At 38.2% G+C, this 17,653-nt stretch overlaps 1 protein-coding gene across 1 annotated transcript in view; it reads right to left on the reverse strand.

Annotated features, from left to right (window-relative positions):
• anos1b (anosmin 1b) overlaps positions 1 to 17,335 on the reverse strand; it is a 42,756-nt gene extending 25,421 nt beyond the window's left edge. The window contains exons 1-2 of the mRNA XM_053513837.1: positions 17,035 to 17,335; positions 9,221 to 9,268 (exon numbers count right to left, since the gene is read on the reverse strand). Of these exons, the coding sequence (XP_053369812.1) occupies positions 9,221 to 9,268; positions 17,035 to 17,211 (225 nt within the window). The 5' untranslated portion in view covers positions 17,212 to 17,335. The remainder of the gene's footprint in view (positions 1 to 9,220; positions 9,269 to 17,034) is intronic.
• Positions 17,336 to 17,653: the final 318 nt, after the last annotated feature.

A 17,653-nucleotide genomic window follows, 5' to 3' on the forward strand; every position in this document is an offset into this window, starting at 1 on the left:
TAATAGATTATACTGTCACACTGACAGGAAAGGGTGTGTACAGTAGTGTGTTTAGTCTCAGTCCTCCAGTTCTTTCCTTTTTATGCTCCGCTTACTTCAGTCCCCTCTAATCTATCAAACATGTGCGCTCCCGGCAAGCCGCTGTCTCTGCCTTACCGGGCCAACCCTAGTCATTCATGTTGTCTCCAGTACGAGCTGGACAATATTAAGACATCTGTTGTGTGTTATCTGATGGATTATTTCAACATCTGCCACCATCTATTCTCCGCTGGAGAAAAGATGGCTTTCGCTTGGCCGAACCCCGCAGAGCGTGCTCTGCTTTTCCGAAAGAGAATGGAGGGGTGGTGGGATGGGGTTTGGGGGGGGTTCAGGAAAATAGACAAAGGTGTCACTTTACTGCAAAAATAATCACAGCAAATGTGTAAATTTGATTTATCAGTTAGTCATGCTGAGTCCTATCAACATGGTCTTGCCATGAGGGTTGAAAAAGTGAACACTTAGGAATTTCGACAGAGATGTTGTATGTTGTTCTGACTGATGAGGAATTTGATGGTGAACTGTTAAATATCAGCAAGATAAAAAGGACAGAACATTTAAATGTCCATTTCAAGGTCTATTTGCTTGATAAAATATACATACTGTAAGCTTTAATGTTCCACTGTTTAGCTGTGTTTCTGAGCACCAAATGTTCCCACAAACCAAATGGCGCTGGTGATGGGGTAATAAATACACAGATAATAAACATCAAAGATGCCTTTTAACAAAAAGATCCAACACGAATGTTAAGGACCGGGATATGGTCTAGCATATGGGTTCAACTTATACATGTTGGTAATATAGATGTCTAATATAACAAATACGCATATATGTAATATACATGTGCATCTTGTTGCAAAGCCAAGGCCAGACTGACCAGTGCATGCACTGCCTCCATCTAACAACCGCTGACAGCCTTCATGGGTCACCTTCACACCCAGCACTTCAAAACCAAAACCGACCACCCCCTCTCAGACAAACATACTCCGCTCTCCCAAACACACAACGCCTGCAAGCCATCAATGTGACAACACTCCGGTGAGGGTGTGGAAAGAGGGCTAGTGGTAAACACAGTGCCAATAAAGACCTGTGCATGGGAGCTGGACTCCATTATAGGGAAGTGGTTCTCCTTCCTGCTGCCTCGCATATTCATCACGACTAAACAGGTATGCGGTGCTTAGTCTGAGCCTGACACAGGTTATCAGCGACTAATTTCTCTAATGTCTAGGGCACCGACTTAACAGACAGCGTCCCATTATATGGTGATGGACGGATGACAGGCTACATCTGGAAGTCGAATGCCGCTTCTAACCACAGTCTAACAAGCTTTAGTCTAAACAGTCTAAAGCGCTATATACATTTGTGACTATTTTTGTGAACAATGCTATGCTATGCTGCATGTTTAAACTTAACATAATTGCACTTTGAAATGAAAACGATCATTCACTGAGGGATGTTAGTGGCATTCCGTTTCCATGACAAGACCCAAAGGATTATTACTGAACATCAAGTTTAACCTGAGTGTTTATATGATGGCATCCCACAGGGACGGAAACTGCTTCCTCTGCTGGTCTTCATCACACTCGCTTAGACATATTCTGTTTCAGAGCAAAGCTGACTCTTTGGCCTTGTCATGCTGTATTGACTAGTCACTGACAGACTGGCCTAGTGAGATCTTTGTGCCCGTTGAAAGCCACTTGATCTTCATTGACAGAGAGAAAAAGCAGATATTTTAGAAAAGCAGAGGAAGTTTCTGATAAAAATATGAACAGTACCGTATGTGACCCTATGTTTTTTTGTTGTTAAATCCAAATATTTTCATGAAAAAACAGGTAAAACTTACACTTATTAATTATAAAGATTAAAAATTATTAAATGATCATTTGCCGTTTTTAAAAAAAAGATATATTTCCCAAAATAGTTCTTTTGGTAATCAAGCTTTTTTCCTCTGTAAAATGGACAAGTCTAGACATTTTTATTGACGACATTAAAACTTCACCAACACATTTATGTTCTTGTTTAATAAGACTTTCCAATAAAGCAACAATTAAAAGAACAATTTAAAATAACCTGCTTGTTCCAGCTATGGTTAAATCATTCCATAATCCATGGAAATAATGATAGACATTCTAATATAGATGGGTGACAAATTAAAAGAAACCAACGGAACGGATTTTAGTGGTGTTTTGTCCATTATTACTTCAGTGTGCCTAGGCATCCATTTAACAAGTCTCAGGAACTGTACTGACGTGATGAACCACTGTTTCAAAGCATATTCTCTTAGCCAAGCCAAGCTGGGATATCCTAGTGGAACTAAAACAGTGTGGCACATCAATTAATCAGAAAGTTGCACAAAATTGTCTTGATTAATGTCTCTGGCTGGAATTGCTTCTTTACTGGCACAAAATCTTTAGTAGCATGCTAGAAAAGTGTCTGCCAAAGTTTCTCACTCTTTTTTAAGAACCCTTTTTCAGGTGGATTTAAAAGGCCAGCAATTAGAAACATTTTAGCTGTTTTAAAAAATAATGTTTCTTATTCAGTTTAATTTATTTAGCTACAGCATTGTATGCTAATCAGTTAGACTTACATTAAATCCCTGTGATCCAAGTAAAATCTGCCAGGGCAAATCCCAATCAGGGAAACTCCTACTTTCACAGAGTTACATGATGAGAAAGTGACACATGCATGGGTTCTCAATTTTGTAGCTAAGCCATGGAGAGCTCGGCTATTCAATGGATACGCATTATAAGGAGACAAGTAGACCTAAATGCTGCCAGTAAAATGCCACGCACAGCATAACAGAGTCACAGTTTTTCCATTTTGCTTTGGCCAGACAAAAACTCTGGATCTTGACTTGGGATTCCCTAGGAATTTCAAAGCCTGTATGCCTAGCCACAAAGTCTTTGTCCAAAAATTCCAGAATATATCCCTCTTGACTTTTCTTACTACAGTAGATGTGTGGGTAATACATGTGAATTTCCCAATGGCCTTGTCACCAGTGTGCCCTTCTGTCCCCATGCCAACCTACATCTGCCTGCTGTAATGCTGTAGTGCTTGTTTGAGATGCTTAATATACCAGTCTATAAATTGGAGGAAGTGATACAACACTCTGTATTAACTTCAGCACTTTAAGGTGAACCAGGTGTACAAACCATATGTGAAACCAAAGACGCTAGGGAAGGAAGCCGGCTCTATAGATCATGCAAGTATGCATGCTGATGTTTCGTCCACTTCAGTGATACAGATACACTAGTGAGGTACACCAGAGACAAACGGCGTCATCATTTTTCAGGGCCAGAAATGTGTTACTGTTTAAAATTGACCTTGCTGGACAGAAGACATTGTCGATGATGGATGGAAAGCTTCATGGACTTCAATCACATATTTAGACATCTATATGGTGTCACTTGCCAAAGTCGTAAACCTCGCCTTTTAAGCCTTTTGATTGGTTGTTTTCATTACCTGGTGCAAGAATGTGATCCTATCACGTAGTGGAAAAAAAACGTGTGAGGGAAGGGTAGGCTGGAACACATTAAGGACAGTATGGAAAACCCTTCAAAAAGATAAAAGCTAACTGTCCTTCAGTAAAAAAAGACATTCACCAGATGAACAAACCAGCCGAGAATGGTCAAACCTTCCATCTGTTATCACCTCTAACACACTGGATTTAATACACATTGCCAGGCAACAAAAACAGACACACTAAGCTTAAAGTACCATCAGTACCATCCACACGCTTAAACTGAGGATGGACTGTGTGAAAGATGAGTAGTTAGAAATCTTAAATACCCTTTTATAACGTTAACAGAATTATGGCTGAATATAAAGAAATGGTTAAAACATAAACAGAGTTGACCCAGACTTTCTGAAAGACTACTTACAGTAGTGCTGACTGAAGATTAGATAAGAACAACCTCTCATTCCAAACCTCCCCTAAAGGAAAGTCACCAGAGTATTAATAACTTAAAATGTACCACATTTTGGTGCATACAAATTTAAACCTTGAAACGACATCAAGGAGCTATTCCCAACATCACTGGATTGACTGTGATCATAAACACACTTGACGTTCGTTACAGAATTTGTGACTTGCTTGTGCGCAAATCGACTGTTCCCTTTTCGGTGGCTGATTTCTAAATCAGTAGCAAATGTAGGAACGGATCAGTCTCCTGAGCTCCTGTGGGTGAAAATGACAGCTTGGCCTAGCCGTGAACCTTAACGGCAATGCTAAGCCTGGTTTATTTATTTGCCCTTTGCTTTTTGTTTACATTGTGGAGAGGAAACATCCTCATTCCTAATGCTCTAATCCAGTCTTTTGATCAGCTAGAGCGGACTCGACGAGCAGTTGGAGAACCACAGGCTCTGTTAACAATCTGTCCTGAACCAACAATGAAGGGGGATGTCGTATAGATTTTTCCAGCTAAATCCATTTATGGCTACTTGAATCCTTAAATCAAAGTCAAAGTCTAAAGCTTAATTTAAACAAGCCATACGAACAAAAACCTGTACATTTCCAAATGTCCACCACAGCACAGACAAGCCAAGTAAGGATTTATTTTTCTTTTTTACCTTATGTATGCTAAAAACAAAAGTTTTTCCAGCTGTCACTATAAAGTGTCCTTTTTAACAAGCAGTGGATGGTATATGACCTGACACTCCTGCCTTTTTCCCCTCTGTGTGTCCAAATGTAAAGAGAAAATTCACCAATTGCTCAGATTTTTCAATATGTTCACTAGGTCTGAGGCTGTGCCATAGATGTAGGGGGTGATTTCTAAAGCTTTGTGGCTGTATTTTAACAAGGTTATGTATTAAGCCAAGACATGAGCCATATAGTTTTGCCAAGTTGACTCCCATTATAGGATAAAATCAGCTAAAGAATTGTGGAGACATATTTCAATAATTCACTTCAAAACATTCTGGAGGGGGAAAAAAAGGCTAAATTTTCCTTTAACCAATATATACAAAACTGGCCTCAGAACAACAGGGAGGGGAAATTTGTAGCAGCACCTAAAACACTGAGACAGGGGCTGTGGGATTGTAGGCCACTTATTATGGGGACCATTAAAAAAAAAATTCCACTGAAGCCTGGTCACAGAGCGAGTGTTTTTTCATTGAAAGCTACGACCATAAAAGAATGCAAAGTTTGTTTGAAACTTCATATCGGGATTTATACCTCTACTGAAAAGTTACATAAGATCCGTTACATGAACATGTAAGCAGTTGAAAACCGCTATAACAATGGCTCGTTTGAGGATGGTGATTTAGTTTAGAAAGTCAAGCGGTCCTGGTCAGGCCAAGAAATATTAAAGTGGTGTCGGACAATTAAAAAAAAAAAAGTAGAATCGTGTAATAAATAATTTCATGGAAGATAGCATATATAACATTTCTGTCAGGTGTTTTAAAATTTAATGAAAAGACTTTGGTTCAGCTACAGGGCATGGATCCTTTTCTATTCAAACACCATGAAAAAAAATGGCTCTAATATTGTGTAATATTTACAATTTTTATGTCTGAATGACAAAATAGACACTGAAGTACAATTTTGCATAACCTACATCCTATGTACGTACAGAAAAATACATTGTGTAAAGTGCAAATGACCTTGAAAATCACCTTGGAATGGAGGCATGAGCCAAAAATGAACTAATAATAAATGGTTCAGTACAAACTCTTGAACTTCATTTAGCACTCGTTTAAATGTGTTGGAGTATATATATTATCTCTCTGCCAGCACCTTTAGAGAGACATTGACAACATGGGGTAAAAACACACCTCATTAGATGCAGTCTTAAATTTGGTCTTGGTTCATAACATCGGTATGAGATAGGAAATAAAAGGTAAAGTCATATCTGAAATAATAAGACACATGGCTCAACCAATATGGAAGAAATTAACACAGTAATATTTGGTTTTCCTTGGACATAAATCATCATGGGCCTCATTCTTAAGCAAGCAGTCTTGGCCTCTTTTCCTTTCGGTTTAAACATTTTCATTTTACCTGAAAAGCATGAAAGGTTGAAGGTTCTGGTTTGGTACACTGACATTTAAACGCTCTCAGGCTCCAAACCTACCATGACAAAAACCATATGTAGGACATCTTTCATTCACAGAGGGAAGGTTGTAAAATTCCACAAACGTCCAGTAAACGTGCGGTGCTGTGTAAATCCCTTTACTGCTAAAAAGCCCACTCGCAGCTGAATGTGGCACAAGCTGGTCATTAAGGTGTCACGCAGGGCACCAAGTGAAGTGGAAAACACCGGGTGCTTTGTGCAGTTTAAAATCAGCAGTTAGCAGATGAAAACAATTCTTTCTGATCTACTGTGGGAACAGCCTGGGTGTTCTAAAGATCTGTCAAATATTCACAGTTACATAGGACGTAACTCTGGGAGTGTGTGTGTATGTGTGTGCGTGGTTGATCTAACACAGATCAAGTGTCCACAGGCCACACACAACAGAGTGCTAAAGGTTGAGCCGCTCAGATAAAAGTAGTTCGATCCAGAAACATCAAGACTTGGAAAGGTTTTAGCATTGTACATTTTTATTTTCTAGTCTGAATTATTACAGTTTTAAATATTTTTGAAATGTTGTTAGTGACTAAATAAACAGAGCTTGTTTGAAGCTTGTGAGAAGCTACTAATCAGAGAAATCTGGAAAATTAATCCAAAAGTGTGAGCTACATGAATGTTCTTTAATGTGCGTAAAAATATGTAACAATGAAAAATGTTGTAGTAACACACATACAGTCTCTAAATGAATGTTTAAAGCCAGAATATCAATAAAATACAGTTTAAAAGGATAAAATTGTTTGTTTGATCCAGTTTTCCATCAATTACATCAGCTGACACAAAGTGCAATGTAGAAGTTGTAAAAAAAAAAAAAAGAAAAAAATCACGCAAGGTTATCAAAAGTGGAAAATTGCTAGATTAACACTGGCGGAAGATGCCCCCTCTCCACAGAGCTAACAGAGAGCTGAGACTGAGCTCAGCTGGAGAGATTTCCCCCAGAGGGTTGGCCACACAGGGAGCAACCCTACAAAAACTGCCCCCGATGATTCGGCTCAATGACCAGGCTGGGGGTCGGGTCAGCTACCAGGCTAGCAGCTCACCTGCCAAAGAGGGGGATGGGAGGGAGAATACAGACTCGGTTTAACGGAGGAGAGTCGGGTATGTGCAGAGGCCTCCAGGTTCCCCTAAGCTGTCCATTAAAACAGCAGGCTCTCAGAAACGAAGGTTAATCGAGGTCTAGAACTGCGTGTGAAGCAAAGCTACGCTGAAAGGAACACTGGACATCACCTTTGTTTTCCCCTTAGCTCTGGTCACATCGATGAGCCACTGTGAATGATATCGGGTTCTTCACAAACGCCATTTTGTATTAAAGCCTTTTAAAGTAGCAGATAACTCTGGGTGAACTCTACATTGATGTAGAATGCAATGCAATTTAAAAAAGATACAAGAAGCGAACTAGCCTGCATGTTAAAAGAGATATGTCCCTGACATATGCTCTAAGTGAAGAAGCAAGGGCTAATGTCAAGGGCCCTTCATAAAAGGCTGCACAGCCCAGGAGGATGTGAAATGGCTCTCATTATTTTCACAAGAAACACAACATTTACTTTACCTATTATTGGAAGGTCTGTGGGAGAATCACCTCCATCTGAAAGCAATTAGAACAGCTCAAGTACTTGGTGTGAGAAATTCAGCCTTCACGGGGGAAAGGCTCTACCTTTTTCAGGCACGTTTAACCTTGCTCCCCCAGGGCAAGTGCTGGAAAAGGCAGCCAAAGATGTCTGGCTTAGGCAATTACTATTAACAATCTAGCCATGTTTAATGGCTTATTATAGAGAAATTAGTGCTTCATATCATTTCATTTTGCAAACCTGCATGTTGAAACATTCAGCCATTGCCTGTATTAAATTTTGCATTATATATTATATTAATTATATCATTTCCACATTCATTGAAAAATGAACCGTAGCAAGCCTATCAGGGGATTTTGAGGAGAAATTACAGTGAACAAATGTCTTATTTAATAAAGAATGAGGTCTTATGACCAAGTAAAACATTCTGAGATTTAACAAGGAATAGGACAGTTTCCTCTTTTAGACAGCTGCTAAGTCAATCTCAGCCTGAGTCCAATTCAACTATGTGTTTTAACACCTTTTGATAGTGAAATGAAAAAGAAGAGCACCATGAATTGCTTCCTATTGCTTTCAAATTACGTACTTAAATTATTATTATTTTTAAATCAATAAAAAAAAAAGATTTGTACAGGGCTTAGTGACTTATTACTGCCCAAAAAGTGATCTGCAATAAAAAAGGGATTTAACCACAAAAGCCATACACACTATATTACAGCCATTTTGGAAAATAAAGTTTTATAAAAGCACCTATTAAATACAATCATTATATCAATAGCCTTGGTGCTGAAGCAATTAATGTAATCTGCAATACCACGACAGTGGAAATTGTAATAAACGTAATCACTGGCCCCAACAGTGTCCCTGAGCACATTAAATTCACTCTGTTTTTGGCATTCTAGTTATGACTCATGGGCTGAGATATTTAGAATCAGAGATTGAGATTCTTTTGAGATTTTAAGATAAATTTAATAAAATTGGAACAAATGTTTTATTGTGACAGGCTGCAAAGTGCTTAAAGATACATTTTTAAAAGTGATTGTTAATGAAACAACCTCAGCAGCAACCTTATTTCCCTTCTTGTCTGTTCCAACCTCTCAGCATTTAGCATCACCAATATAATAATCACTGGCCTGATTATCTGTCATCACCTACACCTGTTACTCACTGCTTTAAGCCTTCAGTTAGATTTTTTTATGCTTGAATGATTCATAGGACACTGTGTGGCTTAACGACCATAAAACATTCCTCTGAAACTGCTCAGGTACAGGGACTGGACTAAAAAAGAGCCAAAAACTTGCCAAAAGTGAGAGCCAAAAAAATCCTTCAGGTAGCCTGGAGAACTATTTCTCAAGGCTACACTAAAAATACCAGGGAATTTTTAAAAGCTGACTCTTTGGAGACAAATTATGAAAAAATGAGCAGTGGCTCAAGACTTTTGCAGAGTACTGTACGGCATAAAGATTTTTTTTTCCTTCATTTCTTTAAAATGAACAAAAGAGATCAGATGAGACGAGAATGGAAATTAGGAACAGCTATTTAATTTCTTACCTGAGCACATCTTCTATGGTTTTCGCACCAGCCCAGAACCTCATCACTCTGTAAATAAAGAGAGGAAATAATTATTAATTATGCACAAATTACATTTTAGTAGTGACAAATACAGCCTGATTTTTTTCATATGTTGTGTTTTCCTACTGGCTTATATTACAACATTATATTTGGTTATTTTGCTATGATTTTTAGGCTAAAACCAGAATTGTTTCCAGAGTGAGAAAGTGCACTGGGTAAGGATGAATCAGACTAGATATAAACACGGGAGTACCACACACCAGCGCCGTGACCTCTAGTGTACGTCAGCCTCTAACCACACAGACTGCTGGAAAACAGGCAGCCGGGAATTAAACATGACTAACATAGCTAATCATAGTGAAAAGTGTCTGTGTTTTGACTCGAACTCTCTTTCTGATTTCGGCTAAAACATCCTGGACGATTCCAAACGGTGTTTGGTCACTTCCATAAAGGAAAACTGTAATGGTCTTGCTAAAATAACAGAAAACGCAAGCAGCGTCAGTCATAAACAGACATCTAAAACAAATCACAGAGTACCGGCACAGATTCTGTCCCTCTAAGCAGGGTTAATTACCTCTCTTTAAACACCCCCTCTGGGCAACCAACATTTATCCTCCACAAACTCAGCTCATGCCACTTACGAGCTCCCACACCACCTTTGTGAGATCTTAATAAGCACTTAAGGAGAAAAGAAAAACCCATTATGTTTGAGAGACTGTCCCGAGGGTCCGAGATCCAGAAAAGTGATCTCGAAAGGAATGTTGGAACATATCACCACCCCAAGAGATTACATCACCCTTTTAAATCCTTCTTGATGATCGTTCCGTATGAAAAGCCAAAATCCACACCTAAAATCTGCAAGCCAGGAACAGTAACAGGTTCATATGCCAAACAGGTGAAAAACAATGAAAAGCAAATCATTGACAGTGGAGAATTAAATATTGGTGCTTTTGAAGAAAACGTAATACAGATTATAATAAATTTGAGACATAGGATTAAATCTTTGCCTAAGGCAGAGTATGTCCTGTTCTGTCTCTCTGAGTATTAACCTTTGTGAGTCATAATAGAGATGCAAAGGAGATGCTTCCTATTCACAGCAGAGCTTTGATGGATCGAAACACTAATCCTTCCTGAGTCTTCGGGCATTTGTGAATACTCTTTATCTGTACAAGACTCCTTTAAAAAAAAAAATCCACATAGCCATTCGATGGATAGACTTGCATGTTATTTACCTTGTGGCATAGCTAACAATAAATGAACTAGGTGTACCCTCCATTGAAATCTACAACCTGTATGCAAACGCTGTAAACACGGCACATGGTGCATGTTCTATCCATGGCCTAGTATGCCAGCACATGACCTTAACAGTCACGTAAATAAGCTTTTGTTCCATTTGCTTTTCACCCCATTTAGTGGCTTATTTCACACACCATGCATACTGCAATCCTTCATGGGAATTTATTTTTGGCTATTCGGCTGACATGGGACGAAGTCTAAGAAAACGGTGAAGGAAGTCATCAGAGAGATAGCATCTAAACAAGAAAAAGTAGGGGAGAGAGCGAGAGATAGAGATAGAGAGAAAGAGAGAGAGAGAGAGGGGCTGTCAGATAGGCTATGTTAAGCTGTGTCACTCAGTCTAGCGGCCGCCCCTTTGTTCTCGGCCCCTATACCACATGTGCAGCTGTTTCAGCTCTAAGCACAAAAGAAAAAAACTCCATACCACAAAGACACACGTGCCAACATATCTAAACACACTTCATGACATCTGACAGCAAAAATGTCGCGTGAAATTGTTGCAAAGTTTAACCCCTCAGGGCCAAAGGGATGGAACTCTCTGTCTATAAGCTCAACATTTACATTTAACTTCCTAATTCTGCCATTATGATGATCATTGAACAGCTTGGTTTGATTGTAATGGTTTCTGTCTGGGGATTTCTCATCCCAAATACCAAACGGAGCTGACTCTTGATCTTTGCTTTATGAAGCATGATGTTAAACAGGAACCGCATTCAAGCAGCTCTGTCCGACTGCTCCAACAGGGAGAGCCACGAGTGATTATGACAGCTGAATGTTTGCAGCCTTTTTGTGGACAGGAAGCGTCCGTTTGGACACAAGAAAAGAGAATCAGAAGGACCTAGTTATGAAGCCCTGCTTTATGCATGTAGGGTCAACTGATGGATGTAATGACCTTGCTACAGTATGTACATCTTAAATTACCACTGCATGCAATTCTAAGCCATGTGGTCATGACACTTCTGTTAGCTTTCAAATATTTTACAAATAGAAGCTGTTGAGAAACCAACTGACATTAGATTTTAAAACATGTACATCTTTATCAAGATATTTAGACCTAACAGTAAGCTGTTATGCATTTAAAAGGCATAACAAGATGATGATGCTACAGGATTCTGTTTAGTGCTTCAAATATCCGTATTTGTATTTAGGTATAAACCTAAAATGGGCGTGGTGTAAATTAGATGGATGTTTTAAATGAACGAAAGTACTAAAAAGTAATCCAATAGAGATAGAAATGGTAGCGCTGTCAGTATGATGTGTGAATTTGGATTATAAAAGCTTTTTAACCTTCGTTACATCATGTGTGTCCATAATTGGTCTCTAAAGATGTTTTTTTAATTCTGCTTGCACAGGTATTGTTTTAGATGACTGAGATATTTTCTGGACAATTTAATTAAGCCAAATGTAAACCACCACAAGCAACAAATGAAAAAGCAGTTACTGAAGATACTGTAAATGTTTGGAACCATTTGTTCATGTTGATGAGCAAGATCAGAAGTGTTATAGCTGGTCATTCAGGTCAGTGTAAACAAAAACGTAACTTATTTTTATCCGTTTAAAAAACATTTTCAGCCCATTCTGAATAATCCGTGTAGGCTGTGTTGGATCCATAGTAGACAAACAGAGAGATAGGAAGAAAGAGAGAGGCAGAAAGTCATACAGCATTTCACATAATAGCTAAATATTTATTGACCCTACAATCAAAGTTGTAAAATAATTAAGTCGCCATACATCTTTTGAAGTCCTTCACTCCATATCTATTCTGGGAATCAGACCATAAAATAAAACCAAAGCTTATTTACGTTAGCCCACAATGTATCTTTTCTTCAAGTCAAGCTCAAGCGCCATAATTACACACTTTTGTCTCTGGCCCAAGTCACGAGAGCATTTCATGCCTCCTTGCATTGGCCTGCTTATGATACAGCAAGTGGAGGCACAGACCTGATGGCATTTCCCCGAACGAGAATTACGAGCTGCTTTTTTTTCATCATTTTGGCTTTTCTGGTTAGAGAGTTGTTAGGACACAGCAGGAGGTAAAGGGAATCAGGGTCTCAGAGCGCTCTTTCTGGTCCCCTTCATCCTGTAAACAAGTATTCTGAAAACAGTAATTTTAGTGGATTTTTTTATTACCTATGTGACTAAGCAACCATACATTTTAACACAGAGAAATAATTGTTTTAAAAGTTAGTGTAAGTTCCAAATTCGTGAATATAGTGCATATTGTGCAGAAAACAATGCAATTAAGCATTTGAGTCAAAACATTACACCACACAAAGGCCACAAAGACAATTGACAGAGTCTGAATTCAATTTTGAATGACCAGACATCTGCTTTATTGGCTTTTACTAAAAAACATATTTTTTAATACAAATGAATAAAAATGAATAAACATCTTATATTTTTCTGTAGATGGCATATTCCACTCTTATGCCATATTATCTTTCTGTCATGCTCAGTGGATAATGCACTACTCTAATATTCATTTGTTTGGTAGACAGTTTTATTCAAACTACCAATTGAAAAAGAATTCAATGAAAACCTTTCAGCTGGAAAGGCATACAGAAACACATTAACTGCTAGGAATCAAAAGTGTTTCACCTCTCACCAAGCAGCTAAAGAAAGACAGTCAAGTGGATCTGAGTCTTTAGATGTTTTTTTAACAGCTGAAAGAAAATCTGTGAGTGAACAAAGCTTTGCTAAGTATTCCTCACATTATATAACTATAATATTAAGTCTACAAAGAGACTTGTCACAGTTTCACTGAACAGGATGTCTTCATGAGGTAAGTACAAAAAGCCTTATCTTTTTCTGACATTCTGATGATTTATGTTATTAAATGACTCTCTGTCTGACTATCTATCTACTGTATTTCTCGCTTCTTATGAGCAAGAAATAAGATTAGATCACATTCACCAACCAAACTCTTTCAGTTTCAGTTTCATGTTAGCATGTTCCTAACTAGCTTAATAATGTACGCATGCTATCTTTCATAATAGTCTGTCCTTGCCAAAAAAAAATCCATGTAAGACACTGGATATGCCGTGCTTATTTCTAAGATGGACTAAAAGCACATCCACAGGCAAAGCATGTCTGCCATAATTGAAATGAATGTACGCAAAGTTTTGATAGTTTTAAGACACCTTAATTGTTTTATATTAATAAATAAAATTAATTACAATTGTAAAGTGCTTAAAGAAACAATTTTAAAAATTGGATGTTTGTGTAACAACCTCAGCAGCAACCTCATTTCCTCTATTATCTGTTCCAACCCATCAGCATTTAGCATCACCAGCATACTAATCACTGGTCTGATCATTTGTCATCATCTGCACGTTTCTCATTTGTTCATGTGTTAAGTTAGACGGTTTTATGCTTGAATGATTCATAGGACACTGTGTGTCTTAATAAATAAATAAAAAATATATTCCTCTGTACCTCTGGTCAGGTACAAAGACTGGACTAAAACCGAGAGCCAAAAACTTGCCAAAGCTGAGAGCAAAAAATGCCCTTCAGTAAGCCTGGAGAAATATTCATCAAGACTACATTAAAAAGTACAAGAAGGTCTTGTATGAAAGAAGGGTGGCTAAAGACTGTTAGTCAGCACATAACGTAACACATACAGTAAGTAGTCTATTTATGATTACCATGGACAATCATTCTGACATTTTTTCCTGTACTGAGCAAAGCATGGAAAAACGAATTTACTGGAAACTCACTTATAAGTGAAGTCTTAGAGTCGTTGTACATCTTTATGTGAAGCACATTTTTTTGTAGAACGCTTCCATTAATTGGTCATTAATTCCTCAAATTCCAAAGACATTTCCAGTTAGCTCTGAATTCTGTGTTTTAAAAAAAAAATATTTTTTTTTGTGATAATAATCCAACACATCATCAGCAAAAGTACCTTAGGTTTGCCCACTGAACTTCTAGGAAAGTGTAAATAACTTTAATAGCTTTTTACAGAGGTGATAGGTGTACATCTGGTTAATGCAATGACAACTTAAATTTTTTTTTATTGAAATATGCCTATTCATAAATATAATGTTTTTTTTATTTATTAATTAATTTACTTATTTAAAAGGAGGAAAATCCATATGCATGTTGATCACACATACAAAATAGATCTAAATTAAAATTATTTGACAAATTCATAATAAAAAAAACCCCACAGGTTTCTATTGATTCAGAAATACACCACAGAAAGGCTTATCATTCCATCTAGCTTTCTCTATCTACTTTGTTCCTTCTATCGCTTACGTAAAACCCTGGGCAGAGCAGACCCAAAAGGAAGTGGAAGACAAAATCAGATCAAGGAACGTGCTCTGCTTTGGGTGCTGCAGTTGTTCAACCCCTGAACTGATTCCCACCACCCACAGAGAAGACATACATGGGAGACACACTCGTGACCCTGTGCTTTTCATGAACCATGAGGTGCGAACTGGAAACGTTTGAAGGTCACACTGCATTTGTGAAGCTGAGAGAAAAACGTGGGCAAGAGTACTCCTTGCTGCTCGCAAAATGTGAAGCTACTTCCCAATATGGATCTAATTAGGATGACTTCATGCCACAAGGTCAATTAATTAGCTTGAATGGCTGCAAAAAAGATGACTTCAATTCCTGAGAGATGGTACTATGGAAGAGCAAGTATAAATTCTGCTACTCGATAACTTCACGTAGTAATGCTATTATTTAATTGGCACGTATTTAGTCTAGTTTTCAGTGTGTCTCTGAAGCAAAAGGCACTCGTTGGACCTAAAATTTGGCACCACTAGAAAAAAAGCAGAAAACAGACATAAAAGAGCACAGCACCAGGCACTTCAAGAAAATTAGGCTACACACCATTTGCTTTGAGTTTGGGGGCCCCCCTCTATTAACGCATACCCAGGTGGGCAAAACAGCCAGAAAACAGCCAGAAGAGCAAAACACAGCTCCTTCAACCACACTTTAAACAGCACTTAATGACTTCCCCATCCACCAAAATGAACACACACTTAAGAGGGCTGTAACGTGGACTATAAAATGTAGTAAGGCTTGGCAATATTACAAAATAAGATAGATTCTATGACTTTTAAAATCAAAAAAAAATTTTTGTAAGCTTTTATTTGACTATTAAATCATTCATCTTCCATTCATCTGCTTACCCTGTATAAGGCCTCTGAGCCTGGAGTCTATCCTATGGAGCTCAGGGAGCAAGACAGGGAACATCTTGAATGGAGTGCCAATGGATCACAGGGCACAGGCACACACACATACTCACACATCCTATTATACACTAAGGGCAGTTTGGAAGCACCAATCTGCCTACATTGCATGTATGCAGACTCTGGGAGAAGCCAGAATCCCAAGACGAAATCCAGAAAGCACAGAAAGAACATGCAATCACATACCGACAGGACAGGGAGCAACCTGTTTAAATACTTTTTTGAAAATGTTTCATTATAAAGCTTTACTACTTTGTTGGGACCTTGTTTAGTACAATTAGTCACTGTGTTAAATGTCATATGATATGAAAAAGTCTTTATATGTTGTGTTATAATATGAGGGCTGTACAGAAAATAATACAAACATGGGCATAACTTTTGAATTAACTGGCATAGGTGTTTCAAATTGTAAATGTTGGTAGAGTAAGTCTTTTTCTATACAAAGGCCCTACTCAACAGTCTCCATCACAAGCAGTGCATTTACCATTGTAGAACCCGACTCTTGAATCCTCTTTAAAATATCCCCTTTGTTGCGATGGATTGTCTCCAACTGTGCTACAGAATGCTTACAGAGATGACACCACTGACAAGAGTAATGCGCACAGATGGACGAAGAAGTCTAAAAAAGGGAAACCAGAACTGAGGACAAACCACACAGTTGGGGGCCATCAACTGCGACAAAGGGGATTTTCAAAGAGGATTCGAGAGTTGAGTTTAATGATGGAACACATGCATGGCTTGTAATAAAGTCTATGTTTGTCAGTTACTAAAAAGTTATGGGCACTTCTGCACTACTTTTGATACTTTTTTTTTTATCACCCATAGTTTGTGGCCACTATTTTTGTACTACAGTGTGATAAGAATTATAGTGATATAGTCAGATGTACAGTACAGTGCTTTATTACTCCATTGTTGAGCCTGAATGACTGGATGGTAAAATATTATTTCTATTTAAACACTTCAAATATATTTAATATAAGTCTTAAAATATATATATATATATATCTGTTTTATCTCAGAACAATAAAACGTTCCAAATATAGAGTATACACTTTTTGTGTGTATATATAATTGCCATGAGAAAGTCTTCGAGAATTGTGTAGGAATATTTTGGCCCTATCCCCTACCCCTAATTTGTGCACATGCTTTTTGATTGTAGAAAACAAAACATAATTAATCAATAAATAAACAAATAAATAACACAATAAACAATATTTTATGAGTTAACCCACTAAATACAAATGTTTTGTCGCTTTCTGGTGTGTATAACGGTGTAATTAATGTTAAGGCTGTGACCTGAAGGCGTCTGAACGTGGAGGTGAGCTGAGTGATGTGCAGCGTGAGGCAGCGCGAGGTGCAGCGCGCGCTGTTAATCTTCTCTACAGTCTCTCCGTCTTCAGCACCGGTCCTGCGCGCGACGCTCAACTTCAAAACGCAGCACAGCAATATCGGTAAAACCCCGGAGACAAACATGGTCCTGAGGTCACTTTCTTCGTGTCACATGCACGTCGAACGTCTCGAGTTTTTAAAATTATTTTTAGCGAATTATCAGCGTAAATCCCACCTGAGAATGACGCGCGTGGAGTGTGTGCTGCGCGCGCGCCGTTACAACTGACGTGCAGAGTCGCCTCTTGATAGACACTCCCCCCTTGCTCAAACACACACGCACACGCACTGCCATATGTTTGAACGTGTAGCACTTTGTCACTTGCCAAAAGCGTCTAACCAAAAACGTTAATTTCTGAGTCATTTCTCTTTGTCAAGAAGTAAATTCAAATTTTAGAGGGAAAATACTAGCAGAATAAAAAAGAGTACTTCACTCCAAGTCAGGGTCGCTGTGGTAGATGGATGGATAGATAGATAGATAGATAGATAGATACTTTATTGATCCAGAAGGAAATTCCAGATATTCAGC

The sequence above is a fragment of the Clarias gariepinus genome, chromosome 15 (genome assembly GCF_024256425.1).
Source record: "Clarias gariepinus isolate MV-2021 ecotype Netherlands chromosome 15, CGAR_prim_01v2, whole genome shotgun sequence".
NCBI classification, from domain to species: domain Eukaryota; kingdom Metazoa; phylum Chordata; class Actinopteri; order Siluriformes; family Clariidae; genus Clarias; species Clarias gariepinus.